Source organism: Lytechinus pictus, chromosome 3, assembly GCF_037042905.1.
Source record: "Lytechinus pictus isolate F3 Inbred chromosome 3, Lp3.0, whole genome shotgun sequence".
Classification (NCBI taxonomy): Eukaryota; Metazoa; Echinodermata; class Echinoidea; order Temnopleuroida; family Toxopneustidae; genus Lytechinus; species Lytechinus pictus.
Window position 1 is genome coordinate 40,213,387 of NC_087247.1, and position 24,958 is coordinate 40,238,344.

General features: G+C 36.2%; 1 protein-coding gene and 1 pseudogene across 1 annotated transcript; one reads left to right on the forward strand and one right to left on the reverse strand.

Moving 5' to 3' along the window:
- Window positions 1-738: 738 nt before the first annotated feature.
- LOC129255427 (actin-related protein 2/3 complex subunit 4) lies at window positions 739-18,645 on the reverse strand. The gene is made up of 6 exons (XM_064097048.1): window positions 17,786-18,645; window positions 8,769-8,887; window positions 8,078-8,189; window positions 7,328-7,423; window positions 5,845-6,015; window positions 739-4,690 (listed from the first exon to the last, which is right to left on the reverse strand). Exons 1-6 carry the CDS (start codon window positions 17,786-17,788, stop codon window positions 4,685-4,687), a joined length of 507 nt encoding a protein of 168 aa, XP_063953118.1. The 5' UTR covers window positions 17,789-18,645; the 3' UTR covers window positions 739-4,684.
- Window positions 18,646-21,311: 2,666 nt separating this feature from the next.
- On the forward strand, window positions 21,312-24,324 carry LOC129257252 (endonuclease 8-like 2; annotated as a pseudogene).
- The last annotated feature ends 634 nt before the right edge of the window (window positions 24,325-24,958 follow it).

Below are 24,958 nucleotides of genomic sequence, written 5' to 3' on the forward strand. Positions count from 1 at the left end.
TAGAGAATGACGTAATCTACGCAGTTGCATTGGTAAATTTCACTGAATTCATATATTTTTATTTTATATGAAAATAAATTATTAGAAAGTCAAAAGGGGGCCAATGGAAAATAAATTATGCAAATTTATTCATGAAATCATACTTTTTGCTCTGATTCACTGAATAAAGCTCCCAGAATGCTATTTTCTGGTGAAAATATTCTTTATAGCATTCCTAACAATTGTGAACGAAAAAAATTCTGGTACCAAGACCGATTTCTTATGTATTTTATTGTTTATTTAATTTCTTTTGTATTTCTATGTTTTTACTTTTTGTTTTTTTTTATGGAAATCGTTCTAGACTTAATTCTGATCATAAACAAGGCAAAATTAATCAAGTTTAATCAGTAAAAGTAGAAATAATGATACATTTATGAATTTTGGCTAATATACAATCTGCATTGGATTTGTACATGAAATCACGTTTATGAGCAATTTGGGGTCTGACATGCACTTACATAATGTTGCGTAATGTAATTTGGTCTCAAAATTTGCGCAAGACTTGAAAGTAAAAAGTCAGCGAGCGGCAAGGTCAAAAAAATTTGCGCAGCAGATATATCGTGAAAATTGTCGAGGGGGGGCCATTATGGCCCCCCCCCCCCCGGAGAATTAGGGTTCTTTAACAACTCTCCTCCATAAAGGGTCCAATAACCCTGCAATAAGCCATACACACAAAAGAATGACAAAGATTTGGGGGAATTATGTGCAAAGATGTATTTTAATAACTCTGTATATAATACCATGATTCAAAAAAGCAAACCATTTTCCAGTTTCCATAATAAAAAAAAATTACACAATAGATCTCTACAAATTATTTTCTTTCAAAGAAAATTTCACAACTTAAGAAAAATCAACAGCTGAAAAAAAAAACACTACATACACATACATGTACTCATAATTTAAGCATTGTAGTAATATATCTCATATATTGAATGATTACCTTTTTTTTCAATGTCACCACTGACATTTCATTGTGAGTTTTAAAAAAAATTAAACGTTCGGGACAATGCATTCAAAACCATACCTGATATTTTCACTTTAAAACTTAGAGAGAACATGTTATGGAATTAATGGAATTGTATTGGGTTTCCAGACTTGGAAGATGTATGGAAAAATAAAGATTAGCCCGATCACTAAATTCATTAATAGTGTTAATTTTGTATAGTCTGTTATATGCAGACTTCCTGTGCAATGTAAGAATGTAACATTTGGACATATATATGTATTTGGCAAGCAGTATTGTCCCATCCAAACAACTTACTGGTTCCTCTAACAAACCAGTAAGGAGATTACTTTGTTGTTGGCAGAAAAAATAAAGATCTGATCTTATGTCACTCAACAATGCATTCCAAATGATTTTACAAAGAAGGTTCAGATGAAATTATGCTTACATCTTGTCATTCTCAAACCCCTTGTAAGCTTTCATTAAAATCATGTCCCATCTGTCTTAACCACAACCTAACATCTCCAGGACAGTCCAACAAGACTTAAACACAAGCTGTACATTGCATTCCTGTTTGGAGGCCAGCAACTCTGTGACTGGAATGCATATTAAGAGAATAAATGTAAGTGATAAATCAGTTGCATTGTTGCCAGAGAGAGGTTGTATATAGTATGTAACATGTAAAAAAAAGACAAAAACATCCTGGAAAATGTCTCCTTATTTTTTGGCTCGAGTAAAATGAAAAAAATGTCTGCCTACATTAATAAGAGGCACTTTAAACACTCAAATATTCTACATTGTCCATTTCATATTCATTCTTTTAAATCTATGCACATAACTGGACTGTACAGGTCAGAACTACAAACCCAATTTGATTTATACAATGAACAATGATACACAAAAAACCCTTTACTGTGCATTTAACTATTTGAAAGAGAGTAGATCATATGCTTGCATGTGGCACTAAATTTCACATATATGGCATTTTATTTTTTATCAAAATTGTAGGGAGTTGGGTTGGCTCTAAGCTGGCATTCAGCCCAATTTTCCCATCTTGGACTCAGCTTCAGTACCTTATGTACTAAAAGTGCTATCAAGTGCCTTTAAGACTTGGCTTTCCCAGCCTCATTTCCCTTCTCTTGTAATTTGCTCTTGTTTATTGTAAATAAAATATAACAAATCCTTCACAGAAAGTAGGGAAAATCTTCGGTAATTGGTAATATTGTCTCTCACATGGTGCAATGTCAGGTCATGCCATTGCCTAAGTAACATGTAAGTATCATCTTGAGTTGAATGAGGACTTGTGATCTAAATTGCCGAGATGATCAAATAAGATTACGAAGAGTACAAAGACAAATACATGACAGTCACCACCCCTCCCCTAATATAGGACTGAATCTTGGAAGTAAAAGATGACATTAGATTTTAAGTACAAAATAATTACTATCAGCTTATCCTATCTATGTACAATAAAACTCATTCTCTAGTATAGACTTACACTATGGCAATCATGATCACATTTGCATATTGAAGACAAAATAAAAAAGTTGTATTAATGGTTCCTTAGGCTTGTCTTCAAGACCCATGACATGTTTTCTTCTAAATAACAAAGTGTTATTTAGCACCTTGGTAAAGATGATGAGAAAGGATTTATCTTCCAACGTGATAGGGATGTAGCAAACCTTTGGAAAGATGTCATGTATGTCCAGATCACCAAATTAAAATGTGATTATTTGCTTTATATTCAAAATCTGAAGTATTCTATCAACATAATTGCCTCTAAAAGATGTTAAGCACTTATAAACCCTCCAGGCAGGGTGCACCTAAGTAATCTTTAAGAGTGGCCACATGTACTATGTGTTAATTCATGCTTACTTAGCTTACAATAATTCCTTTAAATGTCTTCATTCGTTGAGATCAATTGAGAGACTCTAAACACTTGTGAGAATAGCAAAAACACAAATGCTACATCATAAAAAGGTCACACCAGTTCACAAGTGGTCCAATCACTCTATTTCAAGGGTACCCTTTAGCACAGGCTATGCATACTTATGGGATTACAATTCACATTCGGCAATTTTTTCAGTAGGTGAAATTTAATATTCCTTCATGAATTATTCTTCCATTTTCCATTGTTGGAATACATCAGCCACTAAGTTCCCCACTGACGCAATTGGTTTACACATCTCAACAAGGTGTGAGAAATAATCTAATGGGACTACAAGATCAATTTAGAGCAACTTTTAACTTAACAAGAATTAATTCTTCACAATGAGGGATATTGGCTACAATAAGAGGATGTGCATGCTTTGATTCTTACATTGTCATCTGAGTTCATAAAGAATTTGAAAAGAAAAAATCTTTGCACATGAGTAAAACTGGCAAAATCTTATGAAAAATAGTAGTATCATAGCAATGATAAATGTATACGGAATTAAAAACTTGGACCTTGGATATATTGGTGAGTATTGCAAAATGGGTGGACGGTCCTAACTATTCAATACAAAATGAAAGCTATAGAGCATTTTATAGATAGGTTCTTCATATCGAAAGTAAGGTTACTTTATTACTAATGTATTTCTTATCTAGATGACCATCTTCCATATGCAAAACAAAATGAAACCATGATTTACAGTAAACTTTTCCAATGCACCATGATTGGACAACACATGAACACAATAACAAACAAAAGCATTAGTATGGGCATTCAAATCGATAGTCTATATAAATAAATCTTCAATTCATTAATTCTTTCACCTCATTGTAGTATTCATAATGCTATGTTTAAAGATACAGTACAACGGAAATGTACATTTTCTACATTGATAAAGGATAGTCTAGTACGATTATATCACCTAAACAGCAGGCCCCCTTTTGTTGTTTCTTGTATGGCATACCATGACTGAAGATCAATATAAGACACATGTTAATCATCATACAGAGATCATCCTTCTTTACCCTAAGCCAATGGAAGGCAATTATCAATTTCTAAGTCATAGACAAAGAGATAAAGGAAGAAGTGAAGAACTGAGTAGATGAATGGATAAGTGAAGAGACAACATAAGATGAGTGATCATTAAATGGCCATTCTCATGTCATCAAATTTAATGCAAACCTTTCTGTTGTCAAGCACTAGAATACTAATGATTCCATTCGCCTAATAATATAAATGATAATATTTCAAAATCAAGAATGCTGGCAAATACATTACTCATTGAAAGATCACAAACACAGTATCTGGAGCGAATTTGACTTTGGGAGGTGCATGATGAATTAAAAAGACATTTTTAAAGTAGAATGTTGAACTAGGTGAATTATGCAAAGTCAACCAAGAAATAATTGAGTGTAACAATCACAAAATTAAATCACCCCTATCCAAGTAACTGACTGATAAGCTGTGCATTAAATTTGGTAACCTAACAAATGGCCAATGAGAAAATGAAGAGATGAAATAGGAGATAGAGAATGAATAAAGACATAGAATAAGAACCTAAAAATAGCAATGCTGAACTTCATTAAAAAAATAAACAGAAATGAAGCATCATCTAAATTTTGGTGCTTTTTTGGTAGAGTATTAAAGTCAGAGTACAAGGTGTAAAAAGTTTCTCCTTGTCCAAGGAATGTATTGTACAGCAAGGGGAGCCAGACTCTGAATGGTTTGGTGTATAAAAGACATGATGAAGAACTAAGATGTACTATTCCTCAAAACTGAAACAAGAAGAAAGAAAGAAAGAACAAGTTTTTATTGATATCAATAACACAACATATTACAAAGTAGAGGGTTGCTTCTAAAATTGTTGTACAGTGACAAAGCTTTAAAAAAAAAACCAGGTGCACACCAAGTTATCAAGAACGCGTATAGCATTTTCATTTATTTGAAAGCAGGATAAAAGAGCATTGTCAATTAAATGCCTTGCTCACGGGCATATGTGATGCAGCCAGGGATCGAACCCCAGACTTTCCACATATAGTCAGGCGCCTCAGACCACTCGGCCAAGGCACCTCCATACAATGTTAATATCTTAAATTATTGTATTCAAATTGTAGCTATTAACTACCTATTGCACTAAGATGAATATAATAATATAGGGTATTTATATTGCGCACATATCCACCTTGTTAGGTGCTCAAGGCGCTCCTATATTACCCGGCTAAGCTAGGCGTTCGTAGCGCACACAGCTTTTTAAGGAATTACTTCCTACCAGTACCCATTTACCTCACCTGGGTTGAGTGCAGCACACTGTGGATCCGTTTCTTGCTGAAGGAAATTACGCCATGGCTGGGATTCGAACCCACGACCCTCTGTTTCAAAGTCCGAAGACTAATCCACTGGGCCACAACGCTCCACATCTTTATTATTTATTTATGGTAAGAATATCAATGTTAAAGTCACTTGATGATTCATGCACCATTTCAGAGTTTGGACATAATTGGAATCAAACTAGTATATAAACATACTAGGATTTGAGGAAGTATATAGCGGGAATGATTTTACAGAGGTAGGACTGGCAAATGGAAAAATAGTAATATTGCCAGTACAACCAAGGATGAATAATTCCCTCTATACTTTGAAACAAAAACCTGGAATATTTGTTTTATATCCTACTTTAGATAAGTTAGAACAATATCTGATTCAGATTCAGAAGCAAAATATAGATAAAGCACTGCGCTTGTTGCATAGCCCGGTTGCATTACTTGTGATGACCTACTTTTTCTGAAGCAACCATGCTCAGTGAAACCTTATTAGCGTCTACGCCATCCCTTCACAGGACTTGCCCGATACAGACACCTCGCTGATTGGCGCATCTGAGAGATTATCATTGCAGCAAGATTTCATGTGGTAAGTAAAAACAGTCTCTTACCTTTTTGAGGAACTCCTCTGCAACAATCCTAGCACGAGCATTGACACTGAGCTTCATTTCACTGATCTCCTTATCAATGTCTTCCATGAACTGGATGATGAAGTCAACAAGCTTGTGTTTCAACATCTGCTCTGTGTGGAAGTTTGTGATGAGGAAGCTGATATCATATCCCTGCACAGGAGCAGACCATAAAAAAGTTAAAATTTAAAAGGAAACACAAAAATCAATGAGCAGTTTATCAATACTGTATGCTACCTATGTTAAATCTTGATAACTACCTGGACAGAAAAAGTGCTTAAGAGAAAACAATTCCTGATAAGTAGGTATACTTGTCGTTATTTACTCACCATATTTTCAATTTGAAATTTCAATCCCTTTTTTAAATAGAGTTTTAACCCTCTTCTCAAAATCGTTAGCATTCATCCGCATTGTCGTATCAGTCAATTTTGGTCAAAAAACAGATTTTGTGATTTTTGCAGAAAATGACAGTACAAGACCTACTCTATACTTAATTGAATTTCTAGACAGCAATTAAGCTTAGTCCGAGATATGTGGGACTTTCAGGGCGATGCCATACAAATTTTTGATAAAATGCACAAATCCCATTGGAAACGTGTACTGTAGCAAAGCAAACAACAGCTTCGTGCACTTAATATCCAAAAGCGTGGTCAGGCAAACCGTCGTATCTGCATGCACTGACTTTGCATGTGAAAGAGTGATATGACATTTTGCTGATCACATGTATTAAAAATGCGGTCAGCATTGTTGTATTCTCTACATATGGCATTTTTGTACAAGTAAACTCTAAACCGCTCAAACCAAAATTACAAGCTTATAGCTCTTTGCAATATTTTCTATGATTCTTGGTGTTATGTAAAATAAAGATACCAATGTCAAGCAAATGTTTGGTCATTCCTACCATATAGGATGCGAAAGTTATTGTAAGTTTGAATTTGCCAGTGCCATTATGAGGCTGCAATGAATGCAAGGAATGCTCCCCAGGGAGTAGAAATTGTGCACTTTTCGTGCGGAATTGAAATTAATCAAATGACCGGGGTAATAATATGCTGTAAAGCACTTTGAGCCGTAATTGGAAAAGCGCTATATAAAAACCAGCTATTATTATTATCATATTTTTCTACCTATGAAAATCTTAAGAGGCTGGGGACAACAGTGTGGAAATTACAGTAAACTTTGAAGTTTTTTATTTTTTTCTGAAATGAGTTTGCACTGTCGTATCTGTGATATGACTGTTTGGATGAAAGCTGACAAAATGGCCGATGGTAGCTACATGAAGTAATACATGCTGAAATTGTTGCCAATCAAAATCAAAATTTTTCAGCAGAAACCAGAAATGGGAGTTTTTTTTCATATTCATGAGTTTCTTCATGTACAAGATGCATTTCTTGCACTCTTTCCCCTTCCTTGTATTGTTAATGTGCTAGAAACACAACATTTATTTGTGATGCATATAAGAACTTACCTCTACAGGTTTTCTTCTAAGAATAAAGAAGTTATCTGCTCTGAGCATCATGAAACGGGTAAATTTGTGACAAAGGATCTTCTCAATTTCATCGGCCTGAAATAGGGAACAAAATACTGTGAACATCATGGGAAATTTGACAAGAATCAACATGTTTGTGAATTAAGAATAAGAAAATAAATGAAATACTTCCAGACCTCCCAACCCCACTGATGTATTAAGAAAAATAGTGGTGAATTTAATAAAATAAATAGAAAACAGTTTGCCATTACAGTATGTGATTGACTTATTAAGAAATGTATGAAAATGGAAAGAACAATATGGAAAAGGGTCAAGTTTGTAATAAGATTTCCTTTGTTTCTGGATAATGTGGATAATTGTGAATACTCTATAAACATCCTCTTTGTACGAGATTGAAATAAAATGAAACAAATGTAACATTGCCCATGAAGTTAAGTCCCTTCAAATATTCTTAGGTGAATTAGAGGAAAAGTAAGAGGGAAGCTAACCAATATAAGTATGAGACCAGTTAATAAATGAACTGTAAGTGAATTCAACCTTAGTAATTTGTAATGATAATTTGTTATCAATCAATGAACTACCAATGTAATCCCCAAAATGACAAGAAACCACAAGTGCGTCAGGAACTAATCAAAATGTAGTTGAAATCATGGGATTTACAGTTTTAGTTGCAATCTGAACAATGATTTCATGAGATAAAACCCTTGTGGTATCAAGTGTGATTCTAACCTGTTTGATGGCGATGCTTATTCTGAGTGAGTTGATGGAACCTTCTATTAGAACTTTTTCTCTTTCATTCCTGCTCACTGATACCGGTGCCAACAATAATTCTTTACTACTCCTGTACAATGAAATGAAACATCAAATAGAAATTTAATAGGCCATCCATCTATTACCTTTTTTTTTCAAAATATACAGTCATGTCTGCCTTAGTTAACCATCCATAAGGAAAAAAACACATAAGTCAAAATATTTCAGAACTGACCATTAAAAAACAGGTTTTATTTCCCTCATCTATGTCTAATTTTTTAAAAGTTTAACAGTCTCTTTCAAAAACAGCCATTGGTTGATTGAGCGCCATTGTAAAATGTATCAAATAAAAATCAAATAAATGTGATCCATAGATATTTTCATAAATCTAAATTTCTTTAAAGTCACTTGGACATTTATATTTTGAGATTTTGATCCTTTAAAAATAATTGTTTTAACCCTCTTCCCACAAATTGTCGGTGTTCATCCGCACTGTCGTTTCAGTCACTGATTCTTTATAAGACAAATATAATTTTCTTATTTTACATCCAACTTTTATGAAATTTCAGTGTTATGTTTATTAGATTTTTCTCTTTTAATTCAAATAACTTTTTGATGGGGTGGACTTGCCATTTGAGAAACGATGACATATTTAATTTCTTTTGCTCACCTGACTTCTACTTCTGGTTTGTTATGTCTTTCAACAACTTGTGAAGAGAAGTTTTCTAGGCACATAGCAGCAGTCAATGTTGACCTAACAGCATTAAGGTATGGTCTCAGTGTTGCAGCCTAAAAGTCAAATTATGATAATCATAATAATTAATAATAATAAGAATTATGATATTATTAACAATAACACCAATAATAATTATCATAACAATACCACCACCACCACCACCACCACCACTACCACTAACACTACTACTACTACTACTACTACTACTACTACTACTACTACTAATAATAATAATAATAACAGTAGTAGTAGTAGAAGTAGTAATAATAATTATACTAATAACAATAATAATAATGATGTAATAATAATAACAAAAGTATACAATTATCATAATAAAATAACCAGCCAAAAATAATATTGCCATGTCTGAATCCTTAAATCCACTCAGCAAAGTTACTGAAGGCCCTTCTACTTTATTATCAAATGAATATGTGAGAATAACTGAAAAGTGGGAATCAATTTTAAAAAAAGAGGGAATACAAAGCTGAACAAAATGGTATCTCCCACATAAAAATTATCATTTTGGGGTCAAGTTTCTTCTACACATAGTACAAAGGGCTTACAATTATTCATTCTATGAGAATATTCATTTTAAAACTAGGAAAATGCCATTAAAAATACCTTTCTGAGACTTCTGATAGATTTACAAGAATATACCTGTAGACATCAATATTACATACATGTGTTTTGCCAGTTCAGGTGCACAAATTGAACATTGTTTCATATTCTCTTGGCCTACATTTTTTTTTTACAAGAAGTATCAATTCATGTTCAGGAACCACTTCTAGTTTCCTGATTGAACATACACACTATGTATAATATATCAGAGTGAATTTCTAAGGATATGGCTGTAAGAGGTAGTAAATCACGCACATGTATTTCCTTTACTTTGGTACAGGGAATCTGCAAATCTATAGTAGGAAACAATGCATGAAGTTCTATTGAAACGAGTCCATGAATGCAATGAAGAGATTACACTACTTCCTCATGTGCATAGTCCATGGCTTCTCTTTTCTTACAATCTTTTTTTTTTTTCAAGAGCTACAAGCTTCCCTTTCCAATGATACATGTATCTCAATCAATATCAAGCTTTCAATTCAGATGGTGGTCTCTGCACTTTTTGGCATTTCTGTTGTGATTTGAAGTTTAACCCTAAAAGACCTGGGAGGGGGGGGGGGAGGATTTTGCCCCCCCTCTATATTTTTCACAATAAATCCGCCGCACGAAAGTTTTCAACCGTGCTGCTTGCTGACTTTTTACTTTCAAATCTCGCACAACTTTTGAGACCAAATTTGCAATGCCCAGTTACGCGGTTGCAAAATTACACAACATCATGTAAGTGCATGTCAGACCCAAAACTGCTCAAAAAAGTGAATTCATGTACAAATCTAATGCAAATTGTGTATTTAGCCACAATTCACAAACATATCATTATTTCTACTGTTACTGATTAAGCTTAATCAATTCTGTCTTGTTCATGATCAGAATTCAGTCTGCAACGATTTCCATCGAAACAACTGGAGCGCCTCTGGCAGTCTCACCTGCATCACGTGATTCAATATAGCAGCAGTGCTGACTTTGAAAACTACTATAAAATAATTATTCACAAAAAACACCATTCAGATAATGATACAATACTACGTTCATTGACAATAAATGACATTTGACCTTGATCATGCAACCTAAGACTTGTCAGTGATACTTGATTACCCCTATATCCACATTTTATAAACTAAATCTATAAACTTTGAAAGTTATGACAGCAATCTAATAATTACCTCCAAAATGGCCAAAGTTCAATGACCATAAATGACCTTTGACTTTGGTCATGTGACCTGAAACTCACATGAGATGTTCAATGATACTTGATTAGTCTATGTCCAAGTTTTATGAACAAGATCCATACACTTTCAGAGTTATGATGGTTATTCAACAAATACCCCCAGCATTGCCACAGTCCATTGACCTTTGACCTTGGTCATGTGACCTGAAACTCTCACAGGATGTTCAGCGATACTTGATTACTCTTATGTCCAAGTATTATGAACTAGACCAATACACTTACAGAGTTATGATGGTAATTCAACAAATACCCCCAACTTGGCCAAAGTTCATTGACCTTAAATGACCTTGGTCATGTGACCTGAAACTTGCACAGGATGTTTAGTGATACTTGATTACTCTTATGTCCAAGTTTCATGAATCAGATCCATAAACTTTCAAAGTTATGATGGTAATTCAACAGATACCCCCAACATGGCCGAAGTTCATTGACCTTTGACCTTGGTCATGTGACCTGAAATTTGCACAGGATGTTCAGTGATACTTGATTACTCTTATGTCAAAGTTGTATGAACTAGACCAATAAACATTCAAAGTTATGATGGTAATTCAACAAATACCCCCAACTTGGCCAAAGTTCATTGACCTTAAATGACCTTTGACCTTGGTCATGTGACCTGAAACTCGCACAGGATGTGTAGTGATACTTGATTACTCATATGTCCAAGTTTCATGAACTAGGACCATATACTTTCTAAGTTATGCTTTCATGTCAAAAACTTAACCTTCGGTTAAGATTTGGTGTTGACACCACCGCCGTCGGAAAAGTGGCGCCTATAGTCTCACTCTGCTTCGCAGGCGAGACAAAAAAAAACAATAAAAACAAAAAGTAGAAAAACACGGAAATACATAAGAAAAAATTCTGACACCAAATTCTTTTTTTAAGTACATTTGATCAGGATCCTACAAAGAGTCTGTGAATAAAAAGAAGGAATTTTGGGGCCGTATGATAGTTGATTAGAGCAAATGTTTTATTTCATGCATAAATTAGCATAATAAATTCATTAAATAAAAAATCTTATTATTTCCAAAAAAAATTAACCATACAGCCTTGTAGATTTTATCACACACTAGTGACACTGTGCAAATTTTTGTGGCACTCACGCAATCAAAGGCCGAGATCTCAGGGGGGGCAGAATCCACCCCCCCCCCCTCCCCCGGCTGTGAGAGGGTTCTAAATAACCCGGCTCTTTTAGGGTTAATGTTATTATTCTTTTTTTAGACAAAAAGAACTTGAATATACAAGTAATGGGATGAAGTAGCAATCTTCCATTCAAGTCTTTTGCTAGGTCTACCGAAAGCATTAGTGTCTGTTTTGTCGGTTGTTCTGCTGGACTTGCTTCATTACACCTCTTCCATAGACTGAAGTCATTCCTTCACTCTGTACAGGGAACCTATGCCCCCCAAATTAATTCATCTTTTAACCATCAATAAAACAATCTCATCAAAATTCAAAATAAGGGTCTATGAATGATATTAGTTTGAGAATTATCATAATCAACACAACTTTGGTGCAATTTGATAACATAAAAATCTTCCAAAATCCCCCCCCCCCCCGGCCCTTTTGTGGGGAATGATACATTCAGCCTATAGCGCATACTGTAGGTCCCTCACATTGTGTGGGAGATGGCTATTTCACATATTTATATATTATATTTTTATACATAAAGTGCATATTCATCGGGACATGCATATTCAGTGAAATAATGCAAAACTTTAAATGTCATAACTTTGTTATTCCTTGTCCGATTTTGTCTGATCTTATTATCTGCTCAAATGTTGTTTTCAGCCTGGAGTATCCCACTGCTCATGTCTTTTAATTTTGAGGACCCATACCATGTCTTGTGATATATGGTATTTGTATGAAATTCTGTTAGATGATCATGATACATAAATCAAAGGGTTTCGTTTACCATATCAAGGACATTTTGATATGAACATTTTTTGCATATTTCAAACATCTAAAACTTACCCTCTTCATCACTTAAAAAAAATTCTAACAAATCAATGAATGAAGAGGTGCACTGTCAAGACATGTGCATTTAGCTGTAAAATGAAACCAAAATCAAAGGCCAAGCCCATATACACCAAATTTATGCATACTAGCAAAGCAACGATCCTATCGATTTACATGTAATGTCCACCGCTTCTGACACCCATCAAGCACCGCCAATTTTTCCTCATTTTATTGAGGGCAATGACACAAATCTATGTGTAAATGAGTTTATACCATCAGAAACGATCAGGTAGATTTTATACATGCACTCAGCTTTCATATAAATATTACACCAATTACATGAAAATAAGTCTCCACTCGGCTGAAAAATCATCTCATAATATGTCCCGCTCCGATATTTCTGGGTATGTTATATGAATGAAGATTTTCATGTTTTTTTTTTAAATCAATTATTATTGATAATCAGTGAATTGAACTGCCATGTGAAGAGTGTCGTCCTTCTTATTATAAACATGTAGTCACATTAAGCTTTAAAATGAGACCAATATTAATTATCTAGCCCCTGGTATACCAAAGTATGCCAACAATAACACTTCATTTATTTGCTATTGAAATGTAAAAATTGTGTCTGAGGGACCACTGGACAGTACAAGTACATGTAATTAGGTGATACTGCTGAACCAAGCTCCAACACCAAGCTGGATTCAGAATTGTGATAGCGATCATGTTAATGATAGCTCATGACATCACCCTGTCCTGGGGTGTGAATCATCTCAACATAATTACGCAAAAAATCTTGACAATGAAAGTGAAATCTGGAAGGAAGTGTAGTGTAAGAACTCATTGTATGGAATGCAAAGGCTAAAATCACTGCAAGAATCAGAAAGAGTAAAAATTATGGTGATGATTTTTACCTGATTGATAAGCATGAATGCTTGTAAGCAAGCAACTAGAGGACCGATGGCTTGAGGTCATCTCAGAGGGACCTGGTAATGAGGATTAATGCCTTACCAAAGAGCACTAGTGCATTGGTGGGAATCGAACCCTGGTCACCGGAATCCGTAACCCCACTATACCGACTGAGCTACATGTATCATGCCTCTTCATTGTTCATTCATAGCGAAAAGCTTAAATGATCAGCACTTAGCTGTAAAAACTAATATTTTTACTGGGAGTTTTTCATCCTGTGCTGCCTGTTTATGATCTTCAGTTCACAGACGCCATGGTCCAATGGTCCCAGACCAGTAAAAATTGCTGTCGGGCCAGTAGTTTTTCAGAAATAGCCAGATTTACTGGTCCGACATGACCAGTAAAAAATACATTATACTGATACAAATGATATTTTCCCCTCTTTTGTAAATTATAAAATGGCTCTGGCATCTTAAAAAATGGCTCCCCAGAATTGAGAAATGGCTCTCATGAATTATGTTGTGGGGGGCAATAAAAGCAATTAAAGTCAGCAAAATAAACTCGAAGTCTATTTTTATATTTTTCTTTATTTTGGGGGACCAGTAAATTGTAGGTTCGGACCAGTAAAAAATTGAAGAATTGGGGATCTACTGGTCTGACATGAACAGGTTGGACCAGTAGAAAAAAAAGGTTTAATGTGGAGCCCTGCCAAACTTGTCTAGTCCATAGACGTATCCGCTAGACCACGAAGGGCAAGGCGAGTCTAGGGAGAGCGGTGTTACAAGGTATTTATTCAATGTATTGATGCTTGATTGTCGTAGATGGCATTATCATGATTAAGAAGTCAGTGTGGGATAATGCCAAATGTTTAATTCATTTTGTTTCTTTCTCCTTTTTTCTCGATAAGAAGAAATACTAAGCTTTCAAGTGGCTTTCTTTGTTCTTTTTCTCAATAAGAAAACAAATGCTATGCCAAGGCTCGACATTAGCGGTGGCCCGGTGGCCCGGGGCCACCAGAAATTCACCTCGGGCAACCATTAATTAAAAAATATTAAGTTTTGGTGGCCCGAATCGGGCAACCAATAATTTTCAGAATAGCGCAATTTTTCTCCACATTTTGCACGCATTTATCAACTTTCTACAGTTCAAATTGCAAGCCAGTTTGTCATGCGCCCTTTTTGTTGATCTACACACAAAGTTGGCCTGCCGCTACAGCATTAAGTAGCTTTTATCCAGCCGGCTGTGCCGGCCGGCTGGCGTGAGCTTTGCATGCTTGAAGCAGCTGTGCGTTAGCAGCCTATTCAGACTCAGGGAGCTGCAATACGAAATGTTGCTGCTAAGAAATCTTCCACAGAACTGTGAAAATCCAAGCCAAAGTCACATTTTACACCAATGAAATGCCCTTCTACAGACCTTTTTGCTAAAATCTGGTGTATCCTGATAATTTGCTAGCATTAAAAAGAGGAATCATGACCTCTCTTTTGACTCAAAAAGACCGATTTCCAAATGAAAATAATACACATAAAAACACATCTTTAGGTGAGTACATCACAGTCCCACATGTGCATTTGTATGTATGTTGTTACTTGGTTTCTTTCAAAGCTGTGTCTTTTCCGGTCTTTTCTAGCCAAAAATAAACAGACAGTTACTTTCTTTCTTGTTTATAAATGATTTCTTAAACAACTCTTGAGAAAGTAAATACTTTGAGAAGGCATTTCATTCATATGAAATGTGAATTTTTCCAACATTTTGGCAAATTTAGGGAAGGAATTTTCTCACACTTTTTTTTGCCGTTTTATTATTTTCTTTCATTTTTTTTGACAGTGGTTAAACCATTTATACCCACTTATTCATTTTTGATGTTTTTCTTTATATTTTTCGGGCCACCAAACTTTAATATCGGGCCACCAAAAAAAATTATTTGAAGGTTTTGGTGGCCCGAACGGGCCACCACCAAAAAAAGTTAATGTGGAGCCTTGGCTATGCCTTTGAACAGAAATTTGAGTGTAAAAGTGGGGGTCCCCTCCACGGCACATACCCACCAAGCATTATATACTGAGTGCCCCCCCCCCCCCCCGGGTTACCGCTAATTCCTTTCAAATGATGATCAAAACATAGGCATCCTCGATCCTTTCGTTGGTCATCATAAGCTGCCATCTTGGATGACGTTATCATCCTTACAGACGTATTTACCAGTCGCCATATATCGCGATACCTGCCCCTGCGTTGCGCTTGTCTATGTGCGTTCGTTCAGAACTTTTCGCTCGCATTTGATTGGCCAGGATATAGAAAATTCTAATCAGAAAGCCTTGATAAAAGCCTAACTCAACTAACGTAGAGGGCAGCAACATACAAATTTAAAATAAAGGAATAAATCATCGGTAACATATATTTTCGAATTTTATTAGAAAATTTGTTGTAACAAAAGAAAGATTATAGTCTAACAAAAATAAAGGCCATCGTTCAAGATAATATAATGTCATTTAGACCTTAAAAAAAAATTAAATCTAGACAAAACACGAAAGGCCCGAATTGGGAGAAATGATTACACACGAGGGCTCGCACTAACGTACTACTTTCGGTAAATGGGGATGAGAGTTAAGTGTCAGAAATCAAAGGTCTCCAAACATGTGATACTAACCAATTTTATGGCATTTTAACCTCCATTTGATACAATTATCTTACATGTACCTTTGTCTGCTTGATTTCTTTTCTAAAGCTTTGCAGAACGATCGTGACATGCAAATTAGGGTCACAATTTTTCACGACACTTTTTTTCAGCCGAGCGCGCACTAGTCTATCGTCATGGAATTTTGAGATCACGATACAAGCAAAACCCTTGACCTACTTTATAATTCTGTAAAGCGAATTTGACTTTGGGATCATGACGCTCGCGTCCGTAACGTTGGGGAAGTACAATAAGAAACAAGATGGCGGCGTAAACATCGGGCAAGTCTCTTCCGTCTTTTCACAATATTTTTTCATTTTTTTGATGAATTCTTGTTTTAAAAATAACAACGAGAGCGTAGAAATGTCGGAAATGAAGTTTTATCCCATGTACATGATTTAGAGCTAGATCTTTTAGAAGGAAAGTAGAAATCTCGGGGGTGAAAGTTTCAGGTTTTGGCTTCCATTGTGTGGGTCTATGGGATAGAAGGCCTGGCTTCATGAGAGTGACCTTACGTTAGTAAATGATTTTTACTCTCTAGAAGCCGCCTGGCTAGGCCTTGCCAGGTTTTAAACTAACCCAGAGAGCTCCCGCCCGCGCAGCGGGCGGGAGCCCAGAAGCTTACAGTGTATTTTACCATTGTCACCGGACTAGGGTGATTTATGGTCTAAATATTTCTCCAAATGAATTGTGAAAACGGAAAGTATACAATTACCACGATTATATGGATGAAGGTCTAACGAGTGGCAGATTCCTGACATCTGGGCACAGTCTGGAACCTCAAAAAAACGAAAAGTTCTCTCCTTTTACCCAGTCTCGATCGGCCATTTTGTTACGATTTTTAACAAAAATGGCCGATCGAGACGGGGTAGAAGGAGAGAACTTTTCGTTTTTTTGAGGTTCCAGACTGTGCCCAGATGTCAGGAATCTGCCACTCGTTAGACCTTCATCCATATAATCGTGGTAATTGTATACTTTCTGTTTTCACAATTCATTTGGAGAAATATTTAGACCATAAATCACCCTAGTCCGGTGAATATGGTCAAATACACGGTAAGCTTCTGGGCTCCCGCCCGCTGCGCGGGCGGGAGCTCTCTGGGTTAGTTTTAAACATGTTATTGTTAAACTTAGTTTTAGTTTTATTTTGTTGTAATAGTTCAAGTTGTATGAACTATGAAGCTGAAACTCTGTGTGTTCTGTTTCGGATCACTTTGTACAATACATATTTTCAATTTAAATTACATGATTAAGGCATCTATTTTATGGTATATTGGGATGTCAAAATTATTTGGATAACCGGAAGTCAATTGTAATGGACAGCGGCGCAGCACGGACAGGTAGCGAAGACCACCAGGCAAGCCAGGCCAGAACGCTCCCGTGGATGAACTGTGCCTCGACCATAAAGGCGTAAGTGAGATATTCGACATCCTTTTCCGCGTTCAATTTAGACACCTTTTAGGGCGTTACCAGTAAACTTGACAACAAGCCTCTGACTGCCAATGGTTACATATAAAGTGAAAATACGATAAATATCGATTCACAAAGTTATTTTTTACTAAAATAAATAATACATACCATCTTTTATCGCACTTCCTACACTACCAGGATCGGAAACGCCCGGTCATCAGCACGAAATGCCTCTCCTGATTTCAACTCAGAGGGAGCCAAACAAGAGTGATCAAACCCAAACAACGACGAAAATGTGGTGGGGAAGCAATCGAGAAGATGCGTAGAATGTGGGAGGAACGAATATAGTATAACCATAGAGATGTATACATCTCTATGACTGCAGGGCTCGACACTAGCGCCGGTCCGACGGTCCCAGACCGGTAAAAATCACTGTCGGACCGGTAGATTTTCAGAAATAGCAAGATTTACTGGTCCGACATGACCAGTAAAAAATATTGTCGGGCCAGTAATTTTTCCAAAAATAGCAAGATTTATGGGTCCGACATAAACAGTAATAAAAACTATTGTTGGGCCAGTAACTTTTTCAGAAATGGTCAAATTCGCTAGTCCAACATAAACATGAAAAATATTCCATGACTCAAATTGCGAACCCTTTTCCTCCCGTTGAATTCTGGCATTCACACACAGAACACACACAGAATGAATCGCATGCAATTTTGATAGGGTAACATACAGTGTACACGTGGCTAGCCAGCCACACAGCCCACATGGTAAATTTCCTACTGGCTGCACGGACGAAGCTTGCTTGGCTAACCTCTGGCAGAAATCTCTCACAGAACTGTCAAAATTCACATTTCACACTAATGAAAAGCTCTTATAATGTCCATATTTCCTAAAAAATTGCCAAAATTGGGGTAACTCTGTCATTTGTAAGCAGTAAAAGGAGAAATTTTCACTTCTGTTTTAGTTCAAAGAGATCGGGTTTCGAGTGATATCGTCTGAATACATGATAGCCCCACATATGCATTTGTGTGTGTGTTGATACACTTGGTTTCTTTTGTAGCTAGTACTAGTATATTTTAATTGAGCCAAAAAGAAACTGATAATTTATTTATGATGATAGTTTTAGCTTTCTTCCTTTGTTTTCTTTCAATCTTTCTTTCCTTCTTTCTTTTCAATCTTTCTTTGTTTCTTCCCTCTCTTCTTTTACTGTCTTTCTTTTTTAATTTTCCCTTTTTCTTTGTCTTTTGTTCTTTCATTCTTTCTGTCCTGTTAATATTTTTCTCTATTTCTAATGCTCTTTCTTTTTCTTTCTTTTTTGATTTCCTTCTTTCTTTAATTCTTGAGTCCATCCATCCTATATTTATCTCTTCTTTCTTTCTTAATTTCCTTCCTTCTTTTCCCCTTTCTTTCCTTCATTCTTTGTTACTTTCTATCTTTCCTCATTCCATCCATCCTTTCTTTACCCTTTCTTGTTTTTATTCCTTCTTTCAGCCCTTTCTCTCTTTCATTCCTTCCTTTCTTCTTTGTCTTTTGTTCTTTCTTTTTCCCCTTTGTTCCATCTATCCTTTTACCTTTTCTTTCTTCCTTTTATTTACTGCTTGCTTCCTTTCCTTTCTTTCTTTGAAGTTTGGTCTTTCTTTTTTGTTCTTCCTTTCATTTATTCTTTTACATTTTCTTTCTTTTTTTTATATTGCTTGCTTGCTTCCTTCCTTCTTTATTCCTTCCCAACATTCCTTTTTCCTTCTATCATTTTCCCTTTTCTTGATTTCTTCCTTCTTTCAATCCTTTATTTCTGTTTTCCTTCTTTCCATCTCTCCTTTTACCCTTTCTTTCTTTTTTTATTCCTTCTTTCCTTCTTTCTTTCATTACTTTGTCTTTTGTTCTTTCTTTCTATATTGATTGCTTCATTTCTTTCCTTCTTTCCTTCATTCTTTTTTTCTTTTGTTCTTTCTTTCCTTCCTTTCCTTCTTTGGTTTTTTTTCCTTCCTTCACATTTTTTCTTTACTTTTTTCTTCCTTCGTTTCTTTTATTCTTTCTTTTTTCCTTCTTTCCATCTCTCCTTTTACCCTTTCTTTCTTGTTTTATTGCTTCTTTCCTTTTTCTTTTTTCATTACTTTCTGTCTTTTGTTTTTTTCTTTCTTTATTGCTTGCATCATTTCTTTCCTTCTTTTTTTTTCTTTCTTTCTTTCTTTCTTTCTTTCTTTCTTTCCTTCCTTTTTTTCTTTCGTTCTTTCTTTCTTATTTTTGTTCTTTCTTTCCTTCCTTTCCTTCTTTCTTTCTTTAGTTCTTTCTTTTTTTCCTTCCTTCACATCTATCCTTTCTTTACCTTTGCTTTTTTCTTCCTTCCTTCCTTTCTTTTATTCTTTCTTCCTTTCTTTCTTTTTGTCTTTCATTCATTCATTCCTTCATTTTTTTTTGGGGGGGGGGGGTAACAAGAAAGGACAGCAAAATAAACTCACACCTTTTTTTAATGTTTTCTTTATTTTTTGGGACCAGTAGATTTTAGGTTCGGACCAGTAAAAAATTGAAAAACTGGGTATCTACTGGTCCGACATGAATAGGTTGGACCAGTAGAAAAAAAGGGTTAGTGTGGAGCCCTGCTATGAGTATAACCAAAATATAAAGCAATAAGTAAAAAAAAAATATATTCATATAACACGTGAGAGTTAAAGGGAGCTTGAATAAAAAGCTATCATGGCAGTCTTAATTCGATATTAATTATTTTACAAAGGGGGAGGGCCTCGTCATACCGGAAATAGGAACGCTCTAGAATTAAAAATTAAGTACATCGGGGGCCGGGGGTATATTTTGCCGTAGGAGAAGGAAACTATTAAAAATTACAACTTGATCTATTTGGGAGCAGATTCTATTCTTGTCTGCGGGGTAGGGTGAGGGCTGAAAATTTTTCATCCACGTTTACCCTTTTTGTTTGTTTGTCTCTCTGTACGTCTGTTTTTACAGTGTTTATTTTTTTACTATTTTTTTGGGGGGGTGGTCATCCTTAAGACTGGAACTAAAATCGATGTACATGCCTTTGTTTACGAACTACCCTAACTTGCCATAAGTAGGCATATATTTTGTCCCATTTACACTAGAATTAATCTTTGATTTTTTTTGTAGATAAAGTTACTTTGTTAGTTGTACGTCTTAAATGTTCTAAATAAGGCCGTATGATATTTCGATATTGTGAAAAAAAATGTTAATGATATAGGTACCTGATGAAGGGTCTCGAATGGCTTATGCACAGAGTCAATACATTATTCATCAAGTAGATTCTTTACAATTGACACAAACTGTGTAATGTGTAATTATTCATTGTGTATAATGTAATCGTCAAATCAAAGATTCGGGGATCGAGGACATATATCAAGCTTATTCACCTAAAAAATAAATGAAGGAAAATATAGAAGCTTGTTTCGAGCCAGAGGAAGGATGTAAAAATAGAGTTTCTAACTGTATACAAAGTACAGGCTTTGTTGCAAACATCGACCCCCTGGCGGCCTTTTCACACGACTGCCGGGGCGCGACGTTATACTCAACAGGCATCATTCAGCCCATCCGGCATTAAACAGGGGCCACAAACAATACAACATTTGATTAGATCTTTTGTTATTGTCTGTTGTATACAGTATCGGACACGTCCAAGCGAAGAGTGCGGGAGCGTTGGTCAACTCTCTGGACATACGAAAGGTCAAGATATAAGTGTATTGGTGAAGTGCTAAAGGAACTGATGCCGAAATCTGTAGGAGGTGACCGATGAATGTTCTGCTCGCTTTTTGTAAGTCGAAAATGCGTTGTAGGGTCAAGAGAATATCGTAATATGATTGTTGTGGTCGTCGGCATGGTCGAGTTGCATTTTTTGGTCATTTGCAATTACACGTGGAGCCGGGACGTGGAGTCACTCCTATACAGAACCTACAGAAGTCCTCTGGAGTAGTCCACAAGCGACTGCATCAGCTGGATCCACATCCTGACTTATGGATCCTGCTGAGTATTGTCGTAGAAGTAGAAGCCCTGGTCGAACTTGACCATATCTATTTACATGTATAAGGGTAGACGCCGGGTAGACGCTGTGCAACGCCAATTCAACTTCAACAGCAACTTTGTGATAAACGAAAATGATTCATGTTTAATTGTTTAAGGATTTTTCTTATATATTATTTGTTAATTTTGGGGGGCGTATTTGTTTTTATGTCACCGATATTATCAAAAAAAGTACAGAAGACCGATATCAGGAGTTAGATGAAACTCAAAGCATATCCATAAAGTCGGTCGTTATGTTAGTCTCTACTTGCCCAGGCCTTGAATCATGAAAGATTATCTTCAGGTTTTTATCTTCATGATTGATATTTTCAGTGGGGGGGGGGGGGGTGGCATATCTTTCATGGCCTACATATCCGGGCTATATACTGTATGCATGATGCAGATCTAGTGCGAAGCGCGATCGTGCTGAAAATGTTTGATACTGTCCTGAAAAGAGAATGTTTTAAGCACATGTTTGACTTGTATGAAAATGTGAATATATCTTACTTTGATGTGCAAGCGTAAGCTGATTTTTTTTATATCCAGATCTGAACATGCCGAAAAGGACATTTTAAGCACCCTTTTCCATTAGTGAGATCATGAACAGGATGCATTCGTATCTCAAAAAAAAAACTGCGAAGCGCGAGCGAAAATTTATTATTTCCTTTAGTGACCTTATTTATTTCTTCCAGTTTCCTATTGCCCCATGTCCTTATTTTATCCACTTAACTTCTTACACTTGTCTTTTTTTTCTTCTTTTTATCATCATTATTTTAATTCTCCCCTTCTTATCCCTTTTTCCATTTTCCCTTTGCGCGACGTCAATGGGAGGGTGCGGCCCCGGGGTGCGGCTATAATATACTCATTCGCCTGCCCCTAGATTTGCATATACGTTTATACTAATCGATAATTTTATGTATACTATAGATACATCATAATACATTGGTATTAGTATGATAGATCCAATCATCATCGCTGATGATTAAAATTTTTTTTTTCAGATGAATTTGAAGGGGGGGGGCTATATAGGTGTCGAATTTTAAAATTATACCGCAGTTTTCTGGCACAGGCATGTTTGTCTTTCAAATTATATTCACAAATGTCTATTGTTGATTGCAGGTGTGTCGCCGGCAGCATCATGCCCGAAGGTCCGAGCGTTAGACGGTGGGGTAACATCGCTCGTCAATTCCTCAAGAAACGCATCAAGGAAGTGAAAGGAGTCAGCAAAGTTATGGAACGCGAGAGATGGAGAGGTGCATTCATCAACGATGTTGTCGTTTACGGCAAGCAGTTGTTTTTTCAACTCCTCAAAGAGGGTTTTTCGAAAGGGGACACAAGTGACAAGGAATTGGACACACCCAGGAGGAATAAAACGCGGAAGGTGCATGATCATCGAGAAAAAGACCAAGATTACGGAGAAGACTCCATCTGGTATCGCTATCACTTCTTGATGTGGGGTAGCCTTCGCGCGAACGAATATAAAGAACCTTCAAAGCGTTCGAAGAGAGCAAAAAGGTTAGACTCACCGAAAGCTCCGAATCCTATGGTCGAGTTTCTATTTGAAGATACGACATTTCTCGTTTTCTACGGCGGCAGCATCCGTATTGTTGACGGACCATGCAAAGACGAAGGAACCGATGTTCTTTCCGAGACATTCGATGTCGAAAAGGCGACGGCAGCGCTACAGAAACCAATACCAGTATGCTATACCATCATGGACCAGACATACTTCGCAGGAGCTGGTAACATTGTCAAGAATGAAGTATTGTATGCATGTCGGAAGCATCCTCTTGAGCTAGGAAGTAATTTGACCCGAGATGAAGCAGTGCAACTCGCAACGGAAGTCTTGCGATTTACAAAGGACTGGTTAAAATGGGAGGAAGAGTTGACAGAGTACAAAAAATTTGGCTCCTGGTTAAAAATGTACTGGAAATTTAAATGTCCCGATGGTCATAAGACAATGAGAGGATTTTTGGAGATGAACTGAAGCGGATGACGACATGGTGTCCTGAATGTCAAAAACTGAGATATGAGAGTGATGTGTCAAAGAGCGAACTGGAAAACATCGGGAAATTCAGGAAGACTACGCATGTAAAACGAATAAAGGAAGTTGCGCCCAATGATGATGATGATGTGAAACCATCAAACAAACTAAAATCGAAAAAGCTCTCTGGTAAAAGAGGAGCGAGAAATAACAAATCAACAAACAACATCTTAGGAATAACACAGGAAGATGATGATGATTTTTATCAAGTGTTTCGCACATCGTGTACATCAAAATCAAGAAAGTCTAGGAAAGTGTCAATGACAAGAGAGAAAACCATATCAGGCACATCCAAAGCTGAAGAAATAGATGACATTTTACACAGCTTTTCACCAAACAAGCAATCGAGAAAGCGAAGACATTCGGAGATGGCCAACTCGGAACCGAATGAAAAAGACAAACATGCAGATGTCAAACATGAATGCCATCGTGGTCATGAGGGTGTTACAACAGGCACAAGAAAAAGTCTGAGATTGAGAGCCAAAGTTGAAAGTCAAGGAAACAAGAGTGAGAAATCGGTAAAGACAAAATAAAGTTTCCCCTTAGCACATTTAACAAAACAAGGAAAGTTAGATAATGGCAAATGAAGCGATCAAACAAGATGTACTAGGTGAATATCTGATTGGACCGCAAATATCATATAAACTAAATGTATACAATGATGACTTTGATATAAATGGATTGTTTTTGAAAAATATACAGGGAATGATTATTATCGTGGGTGGGAAAATAAAAAGGAGCGATGAGATGCTCAAATGATACGTGGCACATAATCATAATGGTGTCAGGGCAGGTTTTTCTCTCATAATTCGTTCTCTCTTCTATACTAATTCGTTTCATGACCTACAACTTGTAGCGATATCACGATTTTGAAAGCAGGAGTGGGGGGGGGGGCGAATGGAAGGCAAAGGTTCTAACGTGGATGGGGCGGGATGTTGCCCCCTTTACGGCTTTAATAAGATTCTTAAGAATTATGTACGGTGCATTAACAAGCGGTTGTGACTGAGGAGGAATTGCTACTTATAACTCGTTCCATCAACTAACTTTCAGAGAGTCACGAGTCTTAGAGACCGAATCATCTTAATGAAAAATGAAGAAATATAACCTTTGGATGGTGGGTATATACTAGCTGAAGACCCAGGAAATTATTTGTCTGAGCTTTTATGGATTTTGATATTGGTACGTGATGGATGATGTAAAGTAAATATCCCGGCACATTGTGCAAAATATCATTTTTCTCAATTTTAATATATTTTGGGGAGGGGGGG